Here is a 22,441-nt window from a genome sequence, read left to right as displayed (position 1 = left end):
TGTATCCTGTTGAGTTCGGTCACCGCTCATAATTCCTGCTCATAATGGCTATCTAATTGGAGAAGTTTCCCTTGATATAGAACCAAAGCATTCTGAGGTCAGAAGGATACAAACTAAGATAATCAGAATCAATTATCAAAGATCCAGGTCTTGTATTACAGTAAAAGATTGATCTTTCAGTCTTTAAAAAGCATATTTTTTTATTTTGGCCAGTTGGCCAGAGCCAGTTTGGTTTGGTGCGTAAGATCACTCTCAGACTAACCCATCTCACAGGGTTGTGGGTAGGGACAATAGGAGGAAGTTGTGTTGGATAAATTTTCCACCTTTAATTACTTTGTAAAAGTAATAAAGGTGGGATACAAATAAATAAAAATATACTGCCAAAAGCTGTGACAAGTTGCATGTTATCTTTAATCTCAATTGATGAGAAAATGAGATGATTTTTAATGGAAATTACAAAAAAGTACAGTCCTTTTACCTCTTATTTATTTATTTAGTAAACTTATATGCCACCCATGTAATTTTAGAATTAAAAACAAAACCTTAAAACAAGCAATAACACTTAATTTGATCTATTATTGACAAGATGAGAAGGAAGACGGCAAAATGTACACAGGGAGGAGATGGCATTTTATCTATTTATTTTAACCACCTGGCAGAGCAGGTCTTAAGGTTCTTTCAGAAGGCCAAAGAATTGGATGCAAATCTCATTTTGGGGGTGGGGCGCAATGTTCATAAGGACAAGGCAAGCCACAGCAGAAAAGGCTCTTTTCCTGGAACTGCCAGCTGGAATTCCTTGACCAACGGGGTCCATAGCACACCTCTTCTGTCAGCATGGGTGAAATTGGCAATCCCGTTAGGATGAGATGGTTCTTCAGATAGCTTGATCCTGTGCAATAGTGGTGTTTAAAGGTGCTAATCAATACCTTGAATTGGATCCAGAAGCAAATTGGCAACCAGTGCAGCTTGGATAAAATCAGTATAACATGGGTGCCATAGAGCCCCACAAAAACGTTCACATAACTTATTTCTGCACCAGCTGTAGCTGCCAAATATTCTTCAAGAGTGTAGCCATGTACAGGATGTTGAAATAGTCCAACATGACATGACCAGGGCTTAAGTGACCGAGTGCAGGGATTTCTGATCTAGGAAAGGGCACAATTGGTGCACAGTACATAGTTGGATAAGCTATCTTGGCCACAGCTTCCATCTGCTCTTTGAGAAGTTGCAATTCCAAGAGAACTCCCAAATTGCACATTGGATCTGTTTGGAGCAGTGCCATTCCATCCCCAAGTAAAGTTGTTACAGTCTTGTTGCTGAAACTCCACACTCCAAAAGCCCCTCCCATCTTACCACGGTTCAGTCAAAGTCTGTTGTTCTCCCACCCAAGCCTCATAACCTCAGCAAGAGAGCAATGACAGCAACACTTAGGCCACTAGAGATGGAGAGGTAAAGTTGAATATCATCAGCATACTGGTGGTACTCCATGAGGGCAGATTATCTCAGTGACTTCATGTAGATATTAAAAAGGAGTGGAGAAAGTACTGCATCCTGCAGCACACCACAAAGGAACAGTTGTGGACTTGACTTCTCATTCCCTGTCAACACAAATAGAGCCTTGGAGAAAGGAGTCAAATCAGCTCAAGACTGTCAGTTTCAAATCTCATAGCTGGCCCAAAAAGGGTATCCTTTTTGGGCCAGCTATGAGATTTGAAACTGACAGTCAGTGGTATTGAAGGCCATTGAGAGGTCAAGGATGGATGCATATGCCCCATCCCAATCTTGCCAGAGATCATCAAGTGCAATTAATCTGTTTCCATTCCATTAACTGGGTCTGAACCCTGACTGGACATTGTGTATTAAATGGAATCAATGTTCTTCATTTGTATTTACACTATTCAACTAATTGTCTTCTAAGAGTAACATAGTGCATTAATAGGGTCAAGGCTGTCAAACTCCCAGCCTGTGGATTGAATGCATCATGTGCTGGTCACGCCCACACCCAGTTTAACAAAGGGGGAAAGACCTGATATGAGTTTGACACCTCTGCTGTAGATGAAATACAAACTATGGACAACACATATTCTGCACAATTTATCATTCTGGTCTAAATATCAGTTTCAAGGCTCACACATAGATTGTAAATATTTTCAGTAAAATTATTGTTAATGTAACAAACTGTTTCAAAAATCTTTTATAATATTTTTTCACAATTGGGAGAGGTGTTCTCTATTTCATATTAGATAAGATACCGGCAATACATGCTTTGCTTGTTTTCAGATAGTTTTGCAAACATGATAAGTAAGTACATCATTATTTTCTATAATGCTATGCATATTCCCGGTTTCAGTTTTCTAATTTAATTAGGAGAAGTTACAAGAATAATTTATTTCACAAAATCAAATATTAAAGTTAGTTTTGCGAAGTAAGAGGAATTTTTATACAATGTATTCTGCAGTAATGAATTGATTGCTTCTGAAAAGTTTGTAAATATTTGCAAAATTAAACTAGTTTTTTATGGTTTCAGTGTTTCTGTTAGTAAAATTTCTGTGATATTGATTCAGTATTTAAACTGTATTTTGAAATGTGCAGCAACAGCTGTTTACCTTGTTAAAGCAAACATAGACTTCTACATTATTCCTGGAAGCTTAGGGATTTTACAGTTATTTAAGAACAACCAAATTATATAATATCACATTGCAGCACTGGTCAAAAGGGCCCAGCTGAGATTATACTACCTGAGACTTCTCAGGAAACAACAACTGAATGAAAAACTGCTGGTGACTTTCTACCACTGCACCATAGAGAATATTTTAACTTACTGTACATGTGTATGATTTTTCAATTGAACAGTGACAGATAGGAAAGCACTCCAGAGGGTTAATGTCATTGCCCGGAGGATCATTGGTTGCCCTCTCCCCTCTTTGGAAGAGCTTTATAGCTCCCGCAGCCTTAAGAAAGTTCAAAACATTCTCAAAGATCCATCTCATCCTGGGCCCCCTTTTTTTGAACTATTATTATCTGGCAGACGGTAAAGGATAATACAAGCAAGGACAAATAGGCTGAAAAACAGCTTCTATCCCAGGACAGGAACTCTATTGAATTCTACTGTATAGTACATCATTTCAGTTCGGTTGTATAGATTGTGAGAGGGGTGTGCTTGTGTTTTATTTTTATAGTTATAATGTACACTGAAGATGGCATTTAATTTTGTTGTATGAGGTGCAATGACAATAAAGTAAACCTAAACAAAACAAAACATGTGACTTAATATACCTTGTATTTTACCAGGTTACAGTTTCTTTGAGCCACCTCATAAATGCATTTCATTCACCCAAAAGTTTAACACAGTCTTTCATCCCAAAATCCACCCAGTCTGTGCAGAAAGAAGCACCACCTGAACATGATGTGTTGAACGCTGAAGTAAGAATCCTTGAATGGTGTAATTTATTTATGGATATTTTTCATATAATTTATACTTTACAAAAATATCAATAAGTGTACGTGATTTTTCTATAATATAAAAATAGACGGGTTGGAATTATGCGCCTCTGAGAAAAAAATTCTATTATATTGATAGGAATGCCTAGCTTTAAGTATGTGTCCTTCGGATTTCAATATGAATTCACAAAGAAATTAAATCTTTGAGATTAAATGTTCATTAATTTGATAGCATACTCTGAAAGTGATATTACATGATTATTAAAAAGCATTTGAAATTTACACTCCCATGTTTAAATATTCTAATAATTTCCTATTGTAAAATAATGGTACAATATTTTAATAGATACTGAGTATGAACACATGTTTCAGACAGAATAAGCAAAAACATAGCTTTTTGTAAACCTGGCACTTAAATACATAAGAATCATGGTTGTCAGATTTTAAAAGTTAAATGTTATTTTTGAAGTAATCCAATTTTTAATTATAATTTGAATCCTTTATTATTTTTACAGCCATTACTTAATCTACGAGACCTAGGATTGGGTGATTTGAAAATTAGCCAACTTGATGAAGTAGTGAACAAACTGATTCCTGGCTTTGGCGAAGAAAATAAAATACCCTCACATTGGCAAACGTCATATGTATCAGCAGAGTCTTTCTTTGAAAATAAATATGGTATGCTTTAGGATGATATTTTAACATATCTGGGCAGTAATTTAATTTATTCCTAAACTGTATCACCCATGAATAATGCTTCTGTAAAGTGCTTTAATTCTATTATTGTTTCATTGTAATGCAGTTCCAAATGCAGAATTATTGCTAGTTTTATTTCTAGCTTTTGCCATTCCTCATCTAGGCTCAGCTTATTCAACACTATCTTGTTTACATCATATAGCTTGATTATACTGGATTAATCTTGATGACATTGATTGTAGTATCAAACATAGTTAACTATAATTTGCAAATAAGGAATTAATACAGAAAATCATTATTTTAAATAAATAAATAGCAGTGTCAGGCCCAAACAACCAGAACTATACTTGAAGAGTCCAGTTGGCAGTTTTACTGCTCAAGCGTATGCACAGGAATTTTCTTAGACTGACAATTTGCAACCTGGTGATACTAGATAAGGTTTCACAGCATTCAAGGAGGGGTTGAATGCTTCACCTTGTTGTGTTCACATAAAGATTCTAAACTAAATCCCTGTTTGACCCTAGCTTAGCCAGTCTCTTTCCTACAGGCAAAATTTTGTCTGCTCTTAGCCCCTTAATCCATCTTGTTTCTAGTACTATTGTGTTCTCTTGAATCTGAAATATCCCTTGTGTTTATTTATAGAATTTGTATTCTGACTTCAACATAATATATACCTTTTCCAAATATGAAGTAGACCATATTTGTGTATCTTCTTCAAATCTGCTACACTAATACACACATACATACACACACACACACACACACACACACACCAGGATTGTTTGAATGAAATATGTTTCCCTTAACTAGAGAAAAGACAGGATTGAAATATTAAACATGTAAATAAATAATTTCTCATTTACTTGCTTATTCCATCCTACCATGTACAGTGAGTCTGATATCATGGCTAAAGTTTTGGACTGACATTGGAGAGACAATTTATAATCCTCTTAACCATTCTTCCTTAGCCCAATCTACCTCACAGGGGTATTGTGGGATAAAATGAGAGGATGAAGTATGGCACACCACTTTCTGTTAATGAATGAAAGATGATGTATGATTCAAAGAATGATATGCCTTTTGTTATGATACAAGTTTTAGTAAAAAATCATAATTATTCATTAAAGATGGGATGTTTTTATAACAGGAAACCTTTATCATGTGTTCTTCCATTATTACGGTATAATTGTATTTGCAACTACATAGCAGAATTATTGTTGGAATTTGCATGTACAAGTTACTCTCGAGATGCTTAGCCCAGTTATACTTAAAAATCTATATTCACACCAGTTTTCATGTTTAGAGCTTGCTAAGTGCCTTGTTCAATATATGGATTGCACAAAGACAATTATTACTTATCTGATGACGTGGGTTTATAATAGCAATCACAATAGCATTTGGACATATACCACTTTACAGTGCTTTACAGCCCTCTCTAAGTGGTTTACAGAGTCAGCATATTGCCCATAACAATTTGGGTCCTCATTTTATTCACCTCGGAAGGATGAAGGCTGAGTCATCCTTGAGCCTGGTGAGATTTGAACTGCCAAATTACAGGCAGCCGGCAGTCAGCAAAAGTAGCCTGCAGTACTGCACTCTAACCACTGCCCCACCGTGGCTCATGGTGATGGATAAACCTTACAAATTTCTAATGTAAGTAGCATTTGGGAAGCTATATTCAAACCTAAATTAGCACCTGCTATTTTTAAAGAGTTTTTGCTGTTTGTTTTTGCACAGTTACTTAAAATTCAGATCCATTGGTCTATATAGTTCATTTTCTCCATTTCGTCTCCCATCTTTGGTTCTACTTAGAGTAGGAATTGGTCCTCAAGAAGCCATTAATTCAAATTTTAAACAAGGAATACATAGCGTGTATCATGTTTAACATTCACTTTCTTGACTTTTGAGAGAAAAGTTTACTCATACACAAATATTCTTTGTTCTCTCAGCTATCATAGCACCATTATAATTAAGCATAAAATATTGAGAGTGATCTTTGATTTTGTAACCTGTATATCATCATTGCAAAATTGCTTATTTAAGGGACTGTATTAGTACATTGTCTAATTTACATATATCTGGGATGTATGTATGTATATAATTTAAAATTTTTAAATGCACAAGATCTTATTCCTGTAAGATTTAAGTAAATACTAAATAAGCTTTTTATTCTTTCCTAGGTTTTGCAGATACATTTAGGGTTTTACGTTCCTCTTACCTCTACAGACAGCATCTTAATCCTCCCCAGAGTATATGTTCCAGTCTTCAACACTGGCCAGGTAGGAAGTAAAAATGTTTCTTTTTCAAAAGTAAGAGAAATATAATTGGATCCAGAGTTTCCATAAGTAGAATATGTATTCCTTTGTATAAAGGAGTTCTCTAAAAGCTTTTCCAAAGAAGAATAATCCCTTGTATTTCATTTTGTAGAAGGAGAACTAGTTCATAGTACACTACAGAACATGTAGTCCTTGTCTTATAACAGTTTGTTTAGTGACCATTCAAAGTTATAACAGCATTGAAAAAAGGGACATGATCTTTTTCACACTTACAAATGTTGCCGCATCGCCATGGTCACGTGATCAAAATTTAGATGCTTGGCAAATGATATTTATGACACTTGCAATGTCCCGAGGCCATGTGATCAACTTTTGCGACCTTTTGACAAGCAAAGTCAATGGGGGAAAGCCAAATTCATTCATCTGTGTTACTAACTGAACAATTGCATGATTCAGTTAACAAATGTGGCAAGAAAGGTCATAAAATGGGCAGCATTCACTTAACAAATGTTTTGTTTAGCAACAGAAATTTTGGGCTCAGCTGTAGTTGTAAGATGAGGACTGCCTGTATACAAAAATATTAATCATGCAGGCAATTATGGCCCTGTAGAGATTACTGAATTATAATTCCCAGACATTCCAGTGAGATGATGTTGGAGTTACATACAATTCAATACCTTTTGGAAAATCAAAAACATTTTATCACCAATATAGAAGGTAGCATTTCAGCCTTGAAGGTATTTTTAACATTTTAAAGTACATCTGATTAGTTATGTGATTTTTTTAAAAGTATAGCTATAGTATTCAATTAGACTGATTTAAGGCAGCACTGTATCATTTCTGATACCTCAGTTACAAGTGTATTTTAAGGCCAGGAATTTGCATGTATACCCACTGTTTGTAGGCAAGTCTGGATTTACTGGGAATTGTAATTTGAATTGTAATTTCTATAAAGTATGAAAATAAGTGCAATAATTTATATGTGAATAATTCCTAGTCAGTAAGAAACTATATAGAATAAGCAAATGTTTCAGAGAACTAGTCTGAAATACCTTGTTTAAATAGAATAGGTTTTAATTATTACCAATCTGTGTTGTAATCTATTCTGTGTAGTGAAGATTTCTATAGACTTTCCAGAGCTATCAGAATAAATTGTCACTAAACGCTATGGGGAACAACATTGAGGAATTTTTACTCCTTATAAACTTCAGAAGTTTGCATTTTTAAAAAACGTTTTGGTTACTTCAATTAGAATCACAAACTATCAGCCCTTTTCTGCTTTGCAAATGTTATTTAGTTGTCAGAAGTTGAGTAAGAGTAGGAATTGATGACACAGCAGAGCAAAAAGATGAACTAAAGTATTATTTATTTCTCTCTATAACTGTTCACAATTTCATCTTTATGTTGTTTGAATATATGTATAGGTAATTCTTGACTTGTAACCACAATTGAGCCTAAAATTTCCACTGCTAAGCAAGACAATTGTTAAAATGAGTGGTGCCCTGTTTTATGACCTTTTTTTATTAAGCAAATTATCATAGTTGTTAAGTTAATCTGGCTTCCCCCGTTGACTTTGTCAGAAGCTTCCTAAAAAGATTACAAATGACAACCCTAGGACCACGGCACAATGCAACCACAGAAAATGCACACCAGTTGCCAGCACTCAAGGTTTGATCACACAACTGGCGAGATGTTGCAATAGTCATGTGAAAACTGGTCATAATTCACTTTTTTCAGTGCCATTTCAACTTTGAGCGGTCATTAAACAGTTCTAAGTCGAGAATTTCCTGCAGAAGTGAATGCAAAAGCAATATTTTAAAATGGTATTTTTTTAACTGAGACAAACATGACATTCTAAAAAGAGAGTTCTGAATTTGCAAAGAGCTGTCTTATACATAATTGTTTTAGGTTCTTTTCTCTTTTTCTCTTTTTTTTCTTAGGTTTTTTTCCTCCCTGTGTGCTGTAGGTATTTTCTGATGCCTTCCTACTCCTCAGCTGCGTATCATCTACCTCTCTCTTTCTTAGTTCTGAACTGAATTGGTCACTTATTTCACAGGCATCTCCTGCAGGACTTGAAACACACACAAACACAAAGTTACAATTTTTTTTCCTCTTATGCAGCTTATCGCTAACATGCTTAGAGATAAGCATGATGACGGTTGGCAGGTTGTTTCCATTTATTTTCTTTTCCTTGCCTCGTTGCTCTCATATCCTTGCATTCAACCATGAGATCCCTCAGAAAAAATCCCTTTAACCTGTATATGTATATTTTAAAAAAAATCAAGTTCTCAAATATGGTAGCTCACATTGCTACAATGGTGCTTAGGTAGCTATTTTGGTATTGAAAATGTGAATCTTTGCACATAGGATTGAGAAATGATTATACAGCTTTTTATGTTACAATATCAATTAAGGATCAGTATCTAAGCAGTATTCCAGATAAGCTATTGAACACATCTCACTGTTTTCTCTCACTTGTTCTTGACGTATAATATCTCTTTTTCTGTATTAAGTTTTCATTCAGTCTCGAGGTTTTAAGACTCTGAAATCAAGAGCAAGACGGCTACAGTCCACATCAGAACATTCAGCAGAAGCAGAAGATGTAGCTCCCTCATTTGTAAAGGTAATTATGAGAATGTGCACATTATGTTGACAACAGAATCTTACACCTTCTCCGGTGACTGTTACCATGTAATGTCGCCCATATACATGAAGTTAGAAAATGTAGTCAAATGTCAAGCAGCTCTTAAGTTCCATAGAAATAGAAATATTACCAAGTGTTAGGGACTTTTTGCATCAAGTTGGTTGTGCAAATAGGGTTAGATTAATTATATTTTTAAATAATTAGTACAGACAGTGAAGAATTAAAATGTATACATAAGTGAATATGCAAAATATTTCCTGTGAAATACTTGGAACAGACTGCACCTACTTGATATTTGCTAGATGTATTAGGCTTCTACTACCATAATAGCATAGCCAAGGATATCAGCTTATGGGAAGCAAAACTAAACAATTAGATTTCATAATTAATATATGACTTTAATTCAAAAGTTAGTAATCTTTGCATCTTAATATATAAAAATGTATTTTTTAAAAGACCAAATTATCACAACATTGCCACCACTTGTAAGATTTTGGTACTCTTGCTTTAAAATCTTATAAAATATTGATAGTTCTCTTTAAATCTTGGGACAGTTTATTGACATTTTTAAAGATTTGTCTATTTAAAATTATTTAAAATTTCTAGGATTCTCAAAAATGTGGATGATAGTGTTACCAATCCATTCTTTATTTAGTTACATGTTTATTATAGTTTATTAATTTTATATAACAAGCACATTTCCTTGATTGGTAGTTTTAAGACTTATTCATGTAAGGAACTAAAACATGTTTATTTGGGGAATACACATTAACTTAAAAGTTCAGTAGGAGTACTTTTTGGAGAGGAAATCACTTTGTAAATGTCCAGTGTATAATCTTTTTTTTTTTTTTTTTTGCTAAAATTAACGTGTATGTGGAATGGAACAACTCTTCCTGGCCATCTCACCAGAGGTGACTTGCCATAGCCATCTCGCCATGGTTGACTCACCATGGCCAAGTCACCAAGCGACAATTCAAAGTGAGTTAACTCAAGAGAGGGACAAGTAGAATTGCAGCTCACCTCAACCTCAAGAACTTCTATCTTGAGAAGATTCAAATCTAAAGCAAGATAACGCAATTCACTTATCCCTCTCTTGAATTATCCCATGTTGAATTGTCCTGCGCGAGTTGGCCAGGGGCAAGTTGTCCCTGACCTGTGTAAAGCTTTTTAAAAACAAAGGTTTGAATAATGCCATGAAATTACATATGACAGAAATATAAACTATAAATACTTCCAGAGAAATTGTGTTTTAACATGAGATTTGGTGATTTTTAAAAATAATAAATATTTCCTGTTTTGTTCTTAGGGTCTTTTACTGAGAGAGAAAGTATCTGAGATTGAAAGTTTAGACAAACTGATGAAAAGAAAAAACATACCTGAAGCTCATCAAGATGCTTTTAAAACTGGGTTTGCAGAGGGTTTTTTGAAATCACAGGCACTTGCACAGCGTACAATTGGTCAGTTAATCTGTTTTGTTAAAGCAGATTTTGTAATCATTTGTAAACTTCCTTTCCTTTCCTTATTACTTTTTATTATGCTGTAAATTTCCTTTCCTTTTAATATTGGGAGAACATATTTTAAATAAGTAGTAAAATTAATTCCTTTATGTCTGTTTTGTCTAGTGATAGGTAAGTACATCTCCCCTCCATGTCTTCATCACATGTAAAATGATCAGTGTTTGTAATAGTTTTCTTGTTCCTTTGAGGGCAGTTCCAATTGGTGTTACCAGATGGGAAGAGACGTAGCTATAAGCCTCTGCTTTGTGTTTTTTGCACAGCTTGACTCCCCATTCCTAATAGATATCTATGTGAAGTTGCTGGGTGACGTTATCTCTTGATACAAGGCTAAGTATCAACAGTGTTCATACTCAGCTATACATCTTTGTTTCAGGCCATCCAAGTTAATAGTCTGTAGAGATTCTCAGTCATCCATGTCATGGTTGACAAACATGATCTGGATAACTGAGAATCTCTACAGATTTTAGCTAAACAATTCGGGATGAACAGCCTTCGAAATGTGTGGGAGTAGGGATGGATTTCCCCCCCAAAATTGCAGACTACAGGAACTCAGATAATCCTGAGGACGTAGATAAATCTCCAAGTGCTTCAGCGACCCTCTAAAAGAATGCAAATGGCCAGCTGTCTGCAAGGAATATAAATCCTTCCATTGCCCACTGTCCTGTCAGAGTTGAAGAAGCTTCTTGGATAAGAAGCAAGCTTCTTGGATAAGAAGCAAGTCTTCAAAAGAAAAAAACAAGAAAGTCCAGCTGCCTTCTGAATAAAGCATATTTGGGGCACCCAAAGTTACTGTTTCTTTCTCGATGCCTGGAAGCTTTGAGACTCTGGTTAGGGAAAAAAAAACATTGTTAACCTAGAGAGGATAACATTCCCCAGACTAAGTTGTGCAATCAGAGGGTTACTGCTTGAGGGGTGGATGGCAGCTATAGCCAGGCATAGCTGTACCATGCACTGTACTATCTTGAACATCAAATGTCCAATTCCTACATTGGGAGGCCCTTCCTATAGTCACTGAAGACATATTGCCCAGTTGAATTATTGCAGTGTAATGTATGGGAGGGTGGGGGCTTCTCTTTAAGAAAATTGGACGGTGTGAAACTGTCAGTTTGAAGGACCCAGGAGGCATGCCTTCCCTGTTACAATGCCAGTCACTTGAAAGATTCTCTGTCCTAAGCTTCAGACAGCCCTGATCCTTGGGAATGTTCTGGAATATTTAAAGATCTGTTTTTTTTATTCAGAGGCCGAGAGGTGTAATACGTATGTTTGGTTTTTGTATTGTCAAAGAATCTGTAAGGAGTCTCAACTTTTTTGTTTTAAATTGGGTGTTTATGATATTTTATGTTGTGCTTATTTCAGTTTTTGTCAGCTGCACAGATTAATGTAGTGAATATGTGCACCATAATCAACTGACTAACAAATATTTTTTTCTCTTTCAGATTCCTTAAGACGAACTCGATTATTTGTCTTTCTAGCAGTGTTGTTTGGTATTTATACTGTGTTAAAAAGCCAGTTCTTACCTAAAGGGTCGTTTTCTGATGCTGGTTTGTTAACTTTTCACTCTACTACATTTTTAATTTATTATTATTTACTATTTTATTATGCTGTCCTAGACTTAAATTTAAAAGTCAAGTTATTCTGTGTCTGATTGTTAAGGAATATATTTTAAATAAAGGAAAGTTTCCTGAAATATAATGGAAAAAAGAGAAAGAGATTATTTTTATATCTGTATGCTTTATATCTGTTTGAAGTATTTTTGAATAGGATATATAGAACACAGCTTGCATATTCTTCAGATTAGATAAATAATCCCAGCAGGTTTAATATCATAGTAATGCCTCCTTTGTTTTTCAGTATCTATTTATTGTAGTATCAGCCATTTCAGAACTTATATATTGAACAATATCAGAATTTTAATTTTGAATGACATATTTTGTATCTTCTTGAACCGTTGGGAAGTCTTTGATCAGTATTTTAATTTTAGAAAAATTGAAGATATTCTTATTGTAGAAATCAGATGCCTGGATGATATGAGTCTAAAATTTGATATGAGTGGAAAAAATTCTAATTTAGTAAACAGCTGCTAATGGTTTGTGTAAATACTGAGACTGAAGCATTGCCAAAGCTGGAGGTATTGGTGTGTGTGTGTGTGTATGTGTGTGTGTATAGTAACTTTTGAATCCCTTGTAAGAGTGAAGGGAAAATATAGTTTTTAAAGAATATCAGGTAATTCTGCATTATTATGGTATTTATTATTTGTTTATTAAATAAATTTATATAGCTGCCCAGATCATACAAAGATATTGTTACAGATGAAAATTCCTTACATATGTATTTATTTAGATTGTGTTTTAAATGACCACCTATCTCTGGGTAGCTAAGTAGCTTTAAAACACCAATGTATGGACAAATAGCAGCAATTACAATATATTGTACAAAAATAAAATAAATAACAAAATTTATTTGATTAGATAAATTGTTTTGCTTGCAGTTCGTTTCCGAGCAAGTTCTGGGCTTGATGCAGCAGTGGATCCAATTCAAATGAAAAATATCACCTTTGAACATGTGAAAGGGGTAAGTTCAAAAGAGTGGGTATCTTTTGATTATGCAATAAAATTAAAGCAATCAGATAAACATAAATATCCTGATAAATCTAAGAGGGCAGGAGTCAATCCACATAAAACATGTTACTGGGACGGACAAGAAAAGTAAAGTGAATGAATTATATTGTGGATGAATAAAACAACTTATACTTTTATTTAGAAATAGTATAATATATCTGAATGGCAGAGCGGCCCAATTTTGCTTTACTTAAGATGAACATTTGATAGTTGGGCTGTCAGAACTGTGACCTATTTGAATTTTTTTACTATTAATACTTGCCAGTATATTCTCTCTCCCATGCTGCTAAGCATCTGGATGTGTGTGTGTGTGTGTGTATAAATGTATATATAAATGTGTATACACACACACACACACACACACACACACACACACATTTTGGCAGAATCTCATCTGCCATCATCAGGCTTCTGTATTGTGTTCGTCTGTGAGTCATACAGACGAATACAATACCGAAGCCTGATGATGGCAGATGAGATTCTGCCAAAACGTTGCTACAACTTAAAAGCACAACTATAATGATGTGGGAAAATACCCGAACAAAGCTGAATACCATACATGTAAGTACCTGTGAAAACTTAAGAAAACACACACACATCTATGTATATATGTTTTCTTAAGTTTTGCTGGTACTACATGTATCGATTCAGCTTTGTTCGGTATTTTCCATAGTTGTGCTTTAAAGTTGTAGCAATGTTTCGGCAGATGAGATTCTGCTGAAACGTTGCTACAACTTTAAAAGCACAACTACAATGACGTGGGAAAATACCCGAACAAAGCTGAATACCATACATATGTGTGTGTGTGTGTGTGTGTGTGTGTGTGTATGTGTATATACATACATATACATATATATATATGGATAGCCGCATAATCATACTTCCAGCAGACAAAGGGAATGCCACAGTAGTAATGGATAGAAAAGACTACGAAACAAAATTGACAGACCTACTCCAAGACTCCACATACAAACCCATAAACACGGACCCAACCACATATCTGGAAAAATTAACCAAGAAGAAAATTATAACCAGCCACATGAGCAAAGAGATCCAACAGACGATCAACCCAAGAGAAAAATCTTCCAGATGCTCCAAACTATACGGCCTCCCAAAAATACACAAAGAAGGCATACCTCTCAGACCCATAGTCAGCTCCAGAGGAGCACCACTACAAAACCTAGCTAAACACTTAGCAAAACAGCTACAGCCCCATGCTGAAACAGCAGCTTCACATGTACAAAACTCATAGCACTTCTTGGAAATGATCAAAGATCTACACGTGGAACAAGAAGATTTGCTTGTAAGTTTCGACATGGTTTCACTATTCACTCAAGTCCCGATAAAAGAAACTCTTGAAATCATCAAAAATAAATACCAACCAGCTAAACACCTCATGGAACTAACAGAACACTGCTTAACCAATACGTATTTCATATACAAAGGACAAAGATACAAGCAAATTGAAGGAGCTCCTATGGGATCACTACTGTCACCCGTCATTGCAAACCTGTTCATGGAAGAATTCGAATCCAGAGCCCTGCCTAATGCCACCCACAAACCCAAACTATGGTTAAGATACATCAATGACACATTTGTGATTTGGCCCCATGGAAAAGAAAACCTAAACAATTTCCTAACACACCTAAACAGCACACACCCCAAACTCAAGTTCACCATGGAAACTGAAACAAGCAAACAACTACCATTCCTAGATGTACTAATCTACAAAAAAACAGATGGCACACTAGGACACAGCATATACCAGTACAAAACACATACCAACCACTACCTCAACGCCCAATCCCACCACCACCCAGCACAGATAAACTCCGTGCCCAAAACACTAATTGCTAGAACCAAACGCCTGGCAGACAAGACACACACAAAGACTGAACTATGCATCCTGACTAAAGTACTGACAGCCAACGGCTTCCACAAAAGCAAAATCACCAGCTAGATCCACAAAAACACACTTAGATATAATGGAGACCTAAAAGATGAACAGACCTATGGAATAGCTGTCCTGCCCTACATAAGAGGTACTACAGACAAAATCAGTAAGATACTACACAGGCATCACATCAAGACTGCCTTCAAAACAGATAGAAAAATAGCAGCCATCCTTAGAAACCCCAAAGATAAAATTGACCTAGAAAACCAAGGCATATACGAAGTCCCCTGTGCATCATGCTCGGCCACATATATTGGACAGACCAATAGAAGAATAAGTACTCGCCTGGATGAACACAAAAATGCAGTAAAAATGCTGGAACACACTTCCTCACTAGTCCAACACGTGAAAGCAACAGGTCATAGCATCAACGTCAATGGCACCAAAACCCTAGCCACTATAGAAAACCCCAGCCACAGAATCATCAGAGAAGTCATAGAGATTGAAAAAAGACCAGAAAGCATGAATAGAAGAGATGATTCCACCAGACTGCCAATCATTTGGAAGCCTGCACTCACAAACAAAAAAATCTCCACACCACTAGCCAGGCAAACACCTGGGCACAAACAGATCCCCCCTGATACCTCCAGCTCAAACACACCCCAACCAGGCACCCAGATGAAACCTAGCTTCCTAATAAATGATAGCCGTCCATTTACTCAGAGCAAAGCTGCACTAAAAGCCTCCAATACAGGAAACACAATGTTGCCAGCCAATCAAGACACAAAAAAAGCCACAAAACAGACAGAAGATATTAGAAACACCAATCAAACAGAACACAGCAAACTCCAAGACCAATAAACACAGACCAAGACTCCCAACCAATCAGGATGAAGAAAAAATCATTCTGGCACAGCAGTAGGCTAGCCCCAAATTTAAAACTGAAACAACTGTAAAAGTCTGACTCACAGACGAACACAATAAAGAAGCCTGATGATGGCAGATGAGTTTCTGCTGAAACGTTGCTACAACTTTAAAAGCACAACTATAATGATATGGGAAAATACCTGAACAAAGCTGAATGCCATATATGTATGTATGTATGTATGTGTATATGTATATATATATGCATATATATATGGTATTCAGCTTTGTTCGGGTATTTTCCCACGTCATTATAGTTGTGCTTTTGTTGTGGGAATGACATAGGAAAATACCCAAACAAAGCTGAATACCATAAATGTAAGTATTCTGAGGTTCTCGCGTGTATTTGTATGTGGATCTTTGGTTGTTTGGGTTTTCTCCCGCGTAAGATTCGAAGTATCTAGGCAACGTTTCGATGAAGTCTCATTCATCATCTTCAGGCTTCTGTCTTCGGCTCCTGCTTCTCGGAGTGAAATATATATATCATATATATTTGTTGCCCAGATGTATTCTACAGTTACCTTCTTTTATAATGGAATCCACTATTTAACTTGAATCATTAATGAGTTTTTAAGAACATATAATCAGAGGAAGTTGTTATTTTTCAGTTTCCAAATTATTTAAGCATTAATAAAAACTCACAGGATTTGATTTGTGCTTCTATCAGCACTGTTCCAAAACGTTAATGAAGCAATTAATTCAATTTCCCTTTTTACCAAGTGTACATGAGTAATTTTTTTTCACAATATTTTTAATGCCAGTAAATATTTCTTCCAAATTTTCTCTCATCGGCTACAGATACTGCTATTATACTGATAGTATCCAGTGGGGATTTTTTTTAAATAATCCATTCTGTTCTGATTTTGCCTAGAAATACACCACCTTGGATAATACAGAAATGTCATGCTTAATGTGTTAAATGGCATAATGAAGTCAAATCCCATTTAACCGTTACATTAAAGGAAATAACTTTAAAAGTAACTTTATGCAAGACTATATAATTAACATGTAGGAAGCATATTAGTATGAAATTATTATAGGCTTCAATAGTATCTTCTTAATTGCATTCAGGTAGATGAAGCTAAACAAGAGTTACAGGAGATTGTAGAATTTCTGAAAAATCCCCAGAAATTTACCATTCTAGGAGGTAAACTCCCTAAAGGTAAGTGTGAACCTTTCCTTACTATTACAGTGTAGTCTAATCTTACATGATTTTTTGTAAATCAGATGCAATTTAAGATAATGTCTGATGTACATTCAAATAATTGTTCTTATTCTGAACTATCAAGTTGGTTTTAAATCTTGGAGTGGGGACGAAAGGGGCAGGCGAGATTCCCTACAGAAATCTTTTGTCCCCCTCCCAGCAGAGATTGGATAGAAAGAGATTTGCTGATTGCTACCACATGATCACACTGCTTTTGATGTACAGGAGAGCAAACACTTGAACACTCTTTCTTTTCGATCCACAAGGAGGAACAAAAATGGCATTCGCATAACTGAGGGTCACAAAATTGGCCGTAAAGTTATTTTTTCAGCACTGTTGCAACTGCAAACAGTTGCTGAACGAATGGTCAGTAAACCAGGACTACTGTACTTGTTACTAATAAATGCTTATTTAAAAAAAAATTACAGAACTCAGGACCAATATTGATAACAATACAGTTTGTATACTTTAGCTTGATATTCTTTTCATTCTTATATCTTTCTAGGTGTTCTGTTAGTAGGCCCACCTGGTACTGGCAAAACTCTGCTTGCCAGGGCTGTAGCAGGAGAAGCTGATGTTCCCTTCTATTATGCTTCTGGGTCTGAGTTTGATGAGATGTTTGTTGGAGTGGGAGCCAGCCGTATTAGAAATCTATTTAGTAAGTTTGGGTTTTCCCTTGAATCCCTTTAGTGAAAATAGCATCAAAGTCTCAATAGCTTTTTAGTAAATAGCTATTAGTAAATGGGTAACGTATTTTTTTTGTTAACTACATTAGAAATTTGTGAACATCACAAAAATTCAAATGTATTATCTTTCAGATTATTTGCAGTGTCTCCATTGTAAATGAAAATGTAAGTGAAAAAAATAACTCCATTGGTATGGGGTTTATTCAGAGAATAGCTTTTGTGAATAAAGAAAATACATAATGATAGTCAGAAATATCTCCCGACTTTTGCACTGAAACCCAGTGGAGACAGAGATTCTAAAGAATTTAATGTGTTACTTTTTTAGAGGAAGCTAAAGCAAATGCACCTAGTGTTATATTCATCGATGAGTTGGATTCGGTTGGTGGCAAACGAGTTGAATCTCCAATGCATCCTTACTCAAAGCAGACTATAAACCAGCTCCTTGCTGAAATGGATGGGTAAGTGTTAATTCTTCTTCTAATTAAAGTTTTAGTTTTATTTTAGTAAGAACAGTGGGTGTTGAACCAAGTTATACAAAACAGTTTGGATTTGAAATGTTTTGTGGATGTCTAGAAGAGAAACATGGCCCATAAAATTGAGAAATCTTTTTCTTTTTCTTAGGAGGAAAGGTTATTTCTTTTTGCCATAGAATCCATAAACTGTCTTCTGTGCTTAAATATCTAGATTTTGGGGATTTGTGGTGAGGGCAAAATCCTACAGTGCAGACATTCAAGTAGGGAAGTAATATTAAAATCACGCATAGGTGAAAGGTTTGCATTATTAAAAATGATTCAGCTTAAGTATTTTGAACCTTATATAAGAAAAGCAGCTTTCTGATACTTGAGAAGTTTGCTCATTGAACAATGCCTATATTAATACAAGGTCTGTAATTTCTAACAATTCCCCAAGCATGTACATCTGTATTAAAAAACTAATTTTCAGTTTTTTCTCCATATTTCCTTCATTTTAAAAGTTGAACTATCCTTTTGTTAAAATTCAGCTGGTATTGGCTGCTATTGCATGCACTGAATATGACTAAAAATATTTATTGTATGATGCACAAAGTCACATGATCAAGGAATTTCCATTTCAACTGGGGGAAAAATCCTCTACTACTAGATCTGCCCTATAAAATAAAAGAAACATTCTGTGAAAACCCACTGAATGAAACATGACTTGCTAGATCTAAATAGCTATGGAATAATAACTATAAGTATATTAATTACTTCTTTTTCTTTTGAAGCTTTAAGTCTAATGAAGGAATCATTATCATTGGTGCAACAAATTTCCCTGAAGCACTAGATAAGTATGTCTGTGTGCATGTGCATATGTGTGTAAAATATCTTAGCATTATTTGATTTTGTGTGAATATGATTTTGGTAGTTTAGGTCAGTAATAAGGATGCATAATTAATAATCCTGTCAATATTCCTTGTCTTCACAATTAAGTAATTAAGAAAATAGCTATATTTTGCTGGAGCAATCATTCTAAATGGAAGCTCTTAACTGAAAATAAAACAGATTTAAATGCAGTTAGTACTCTTGAAATGTAGCTGTGTAATGTTAGTCCTTAAGTAGTTTTGCAAGAGATTCTTGTGCTTGCAATTATTGTGAGATTTTCTGTGGAAAGCATGTAATTGTGCAAAATGACTGTGGAAATTACAAATGCACTAGCAACTTTTCTTATTATATTGCCTTTTAAAATATTTTAATATAAAAAATAACCAAGATTATAGAATAGAATAGAGATGAAAGGGACCTTGGAGGTCTTCTAATCTAGCCCCTTGCTCAAGCAGGAGACCCTATACCATTTCAAATAAGTGGCTGCCCAGTCTTTTCTTAAAAACTTCCAATGATGAAGCACCCACAACATCTGGTGGCAAGCTGTTCCACTGGTTAATTGTCTTCACTGTTAGGAAGTTTCTCCTTAATTCCAGGTTGCTTCTCTCTTTGATTAGTTTCCAACCATTGTTTCTTGTCCTGCCCTCTGGTACTTTGGAGAATAATTTGACCCTCTCCTCTTTGTGGCAGCCCTGAAATACTGGAACGCTGCTATCATGTCACCCCTAATACTTCTTTTCTTTAGACTAGCCAGACCCAAAACCTGCAGCCATTCTTCATATGGTTTATCATACATGGAAATCATTCACAATATTTTTTTCCTCCCCTATTTAGTGCTTTGTTACGCCCTGGCCGCTTTGACATGCAAGTTACAGTTCCCAGACCAGATGTCAAGGGACGAACAGAAATTTTGAAATGGTATCTGAATAAAATAAAATATGATAAGTGTAAGTGCTGCATTTTTAAAATAAAAACATAGAGAATTGCTAGCAAGCTGGCTGCATAAGAAATGCATGTTGATTGAGATACAAGATCTTCTCGTTAATATGAATATTTGTGCTTATTAGAACATGCTCAGTTAAAGGCTAGAGGTTGCTATTTAAGGATTTTTTAATTATCCTTACAACTAAATTTTATCAAGTGAAAACTAAATTAAAAACTTATACAAAACTTTGCTGCACCGAAGAATTGCCTAATATTTTTAAGAAAAGGAAAGGAAATTTGGTCAATCATTTGAACAATTCTATTTGTTTCTCATGTCACAGTTCTTATTCACACATTATCATCATAAAGATGATAAATTCTTAAAGCTGGATCATCTTTTTTTTAAAACAAATTTTATTAATTTTTAAAGACATACAAAAACACAAAACATAGAAACATAAAAAACCTCTTTTCTGAAGGTTGCTTAGTCCCGGGTTAAAACTCTTCATACAGACACAAATTCAAATTCATATTCATTTTATATACCATTCCATATCTTATTAGCATTTTCAATTTTCTATATAGCTTCTCCTCTCTTTTAAATTTTCTCAATTTTATTTTGTTTATCTCATCTCAATTCGAATCATAATATTATTCTCTGTCTGTTCTACTTCCAGCTATCAATTTGTCTTTCTTCTTTAAAGAAAACTTCTCCTGTATACTAATTGGAGTATGACGCCTTTATCGCTTTCCCCTACATTTATGATACTTAATATAGAATACATAGCTTACATTGGGATTCTGTTTGGTACATTCTAAAATTATACAATATTATCCATACCAATACAAATCTATTCATTAATATTAATGTTCGTTTATATCTTAAACACTTAGCACATTACTTTTCAATTAAATCACATACTTTTATGGGAGCACCTACTTTCCAAGATTATTCCCCCCCCCCCACATCACATATTTTGAATCATTATTTCATTAGGCTGTTCCCCCTTCTTCTACTCCAAATCTCTCATTTCAAAAAAAATTCCACTAGAACAACATAGTCTAATCATTAATATTAACAATCTTAAACATTTTACCCATTTCAGTTAAATGCCATGCCTTTATGGGAACACTTATGCTTTCCATGATTATTTCCCCTCCATATCACATATCTTAAGTCATTGTTTCATTAAAGTGTTCCCCTTTTCTTGACAAAAATTTCACTAAGTTATACTAAATATATCATCACATTTTAAATTGCATGTTATTTCCAATTTTCTATAATTATTTCTAAGTACAAATGTGAGAATACAATAATGCAATCTTGTGTACCTTTCCAGAATCCCTTTTTCAGTAAATTTTACCCATTATCTCTAAAAAAACTTTTGTTTCTTTGCATCTTGCTCCCCACCATTGAGGCTTCTCATCCCTTCCTTCCTCCCTTGCTTATTCTTCTCCTCGTCCTCTTTACCCCCTTGTCTCTCCACCTCCCTTTTATTCTGCTTTCCTCCTTTCTGTTGTTTTCCAACATAGTGTCCCCTTTTCATCTTATTCTTCTCTTTTTTGGTTATTTTTCCAAGTCTTAAAGTCTTCTTTTCCTTTTTCTCTTTCTTCTTTCCTTCCCTAGCCAAAGTCACTTGTTCATCAAAAATGGCTTCTTCTTGGTCCCAGTCATCCTGTTGCGCATTCAGCTTTACATAAGTACAAACCGCCATTTCTAAAAAATTGAAATAGAGTGCCCAAAGAATCCTTCCCTTCTTGCTTTTCTTTTTCATATTTTTGATATACAAGTTTCAATCCAACCACAAGTGATGCCATTATAAAGAGAAAAAGTTTTTCCAAACAACCACCCAAGAGCTTTAATCAGAGGTAATTCTCAGAAGTTCCAAAGTCACCAAACAATCCAAACAAGCTGTTTCTTTTAAATACTTTCTCCTTCTTCACTTTCTCTTTCTGGGGTTAAAGTGTAATCACAAGGTTCCATTTAAGATATATCTTTTAAAAGTCTTATTAATATTTAATAACTCTTTAGAGTTCTAGGCAATCTTCTGATTTTCAAATTCTGCTCCAATTATTTTTCCTCTCCCTTCCCACTCACAGCAAAAAAGATCCCTTTTTAAAAAAAAATAATATTCAGAAATCCTTATCCCTTCAGCATTTAAATACCTCCAGTGCAGGTTTTCCGATTTCTTTTATGGTTCCATCCGCTGTCACGTTAAGGAGAATGAAAAGAAAAAAAAAACTTTCCCTTTTAGAGTTCCATTCGCTGCTTGTAAC

At 34.9% G+C, this 22,441-nt stretch overlaps 1 protein-coding gene across 3 annotated transcripts in view; it reads left to right on the top strand.

The window, feature by feature from the left end:
• Positions 1 to 22,441, top strand: part of YME1L1 (YME1 like 1 ATPase) — a 36,302-nt gene that overhangs the window by 936 nt on the left and 12,925 nt on the right. For all 3 annotated transcript variants that reach the window (XM_026710021.2, XM_026710023.2, XM_026710022.2), the window contains exons 2-13: positions 3,292 to 3,423; positions 3,957 to 4,119; positions 6,318 to 6,416; positions 8,927 to 9,036; positions 10,364 to 10,514; positions 12,011 to 12,115; positions 13,063 to 13,145; positions 17,082 to 17,172; positions 17,720 to 17,872; positions 18,226 to 18,358; positions 19,144 to 19,206; positions 20,075 to 20,187. In XM_026710021.2, the coding sequence (XP_026565806.1) occupies positions 3,292 to 3,423; positions 3,957 to 4,119; positions 6,318 to 6,416; positions 8,927 to 9,036; positions 10,364 to 10,514; positions 12,011 to 12,115; positions 13,063 to 13,145; positions 17,082 to 17,172; positions 17,720 to 17,872; positions 18,226 to 18,358; positions 19,144 to 19,206; positions 20,075 to 20,187 (1,396 nt within the window). The remainder of the gene's footprint in view (positions 1 to 3,291; positions 3,424 to 3,956; positions 4,120 to 6,317; positions 6,417 to 8,926; positions 9,037 to 10,363; positions 10,515 to 12,010; positions 12,116 to 13,062; positions 13,146 to 17,081; positions 17,173 to 17,719; positions 17,873 to 18,225; positions 18,359 to 19,143; positions 19,207 to 20,074; positions 20,188 to 22,441) is intronic.

Source organism: Pseudonaja textilis, chromosome Z (genome assembly GCF_049901715.1).
Source record: "Pseudonaja textilis isolate UNSWEBS1 chromosome Z, rPseTex1.2, whole genome shotgun sequence".
Classification (NCBI taxonomy): Eukaryota; Metazoa; Chordata; class Lepidosauria; order Squamata; family Elapidae; genus Pseudonaja; species Pseudonaja textilis.
The sequence above is the reverse complement of the archived record's forward strand: the minus strand, read 5'-3'. Positions and strand labels throughout refer to the sequence as shown.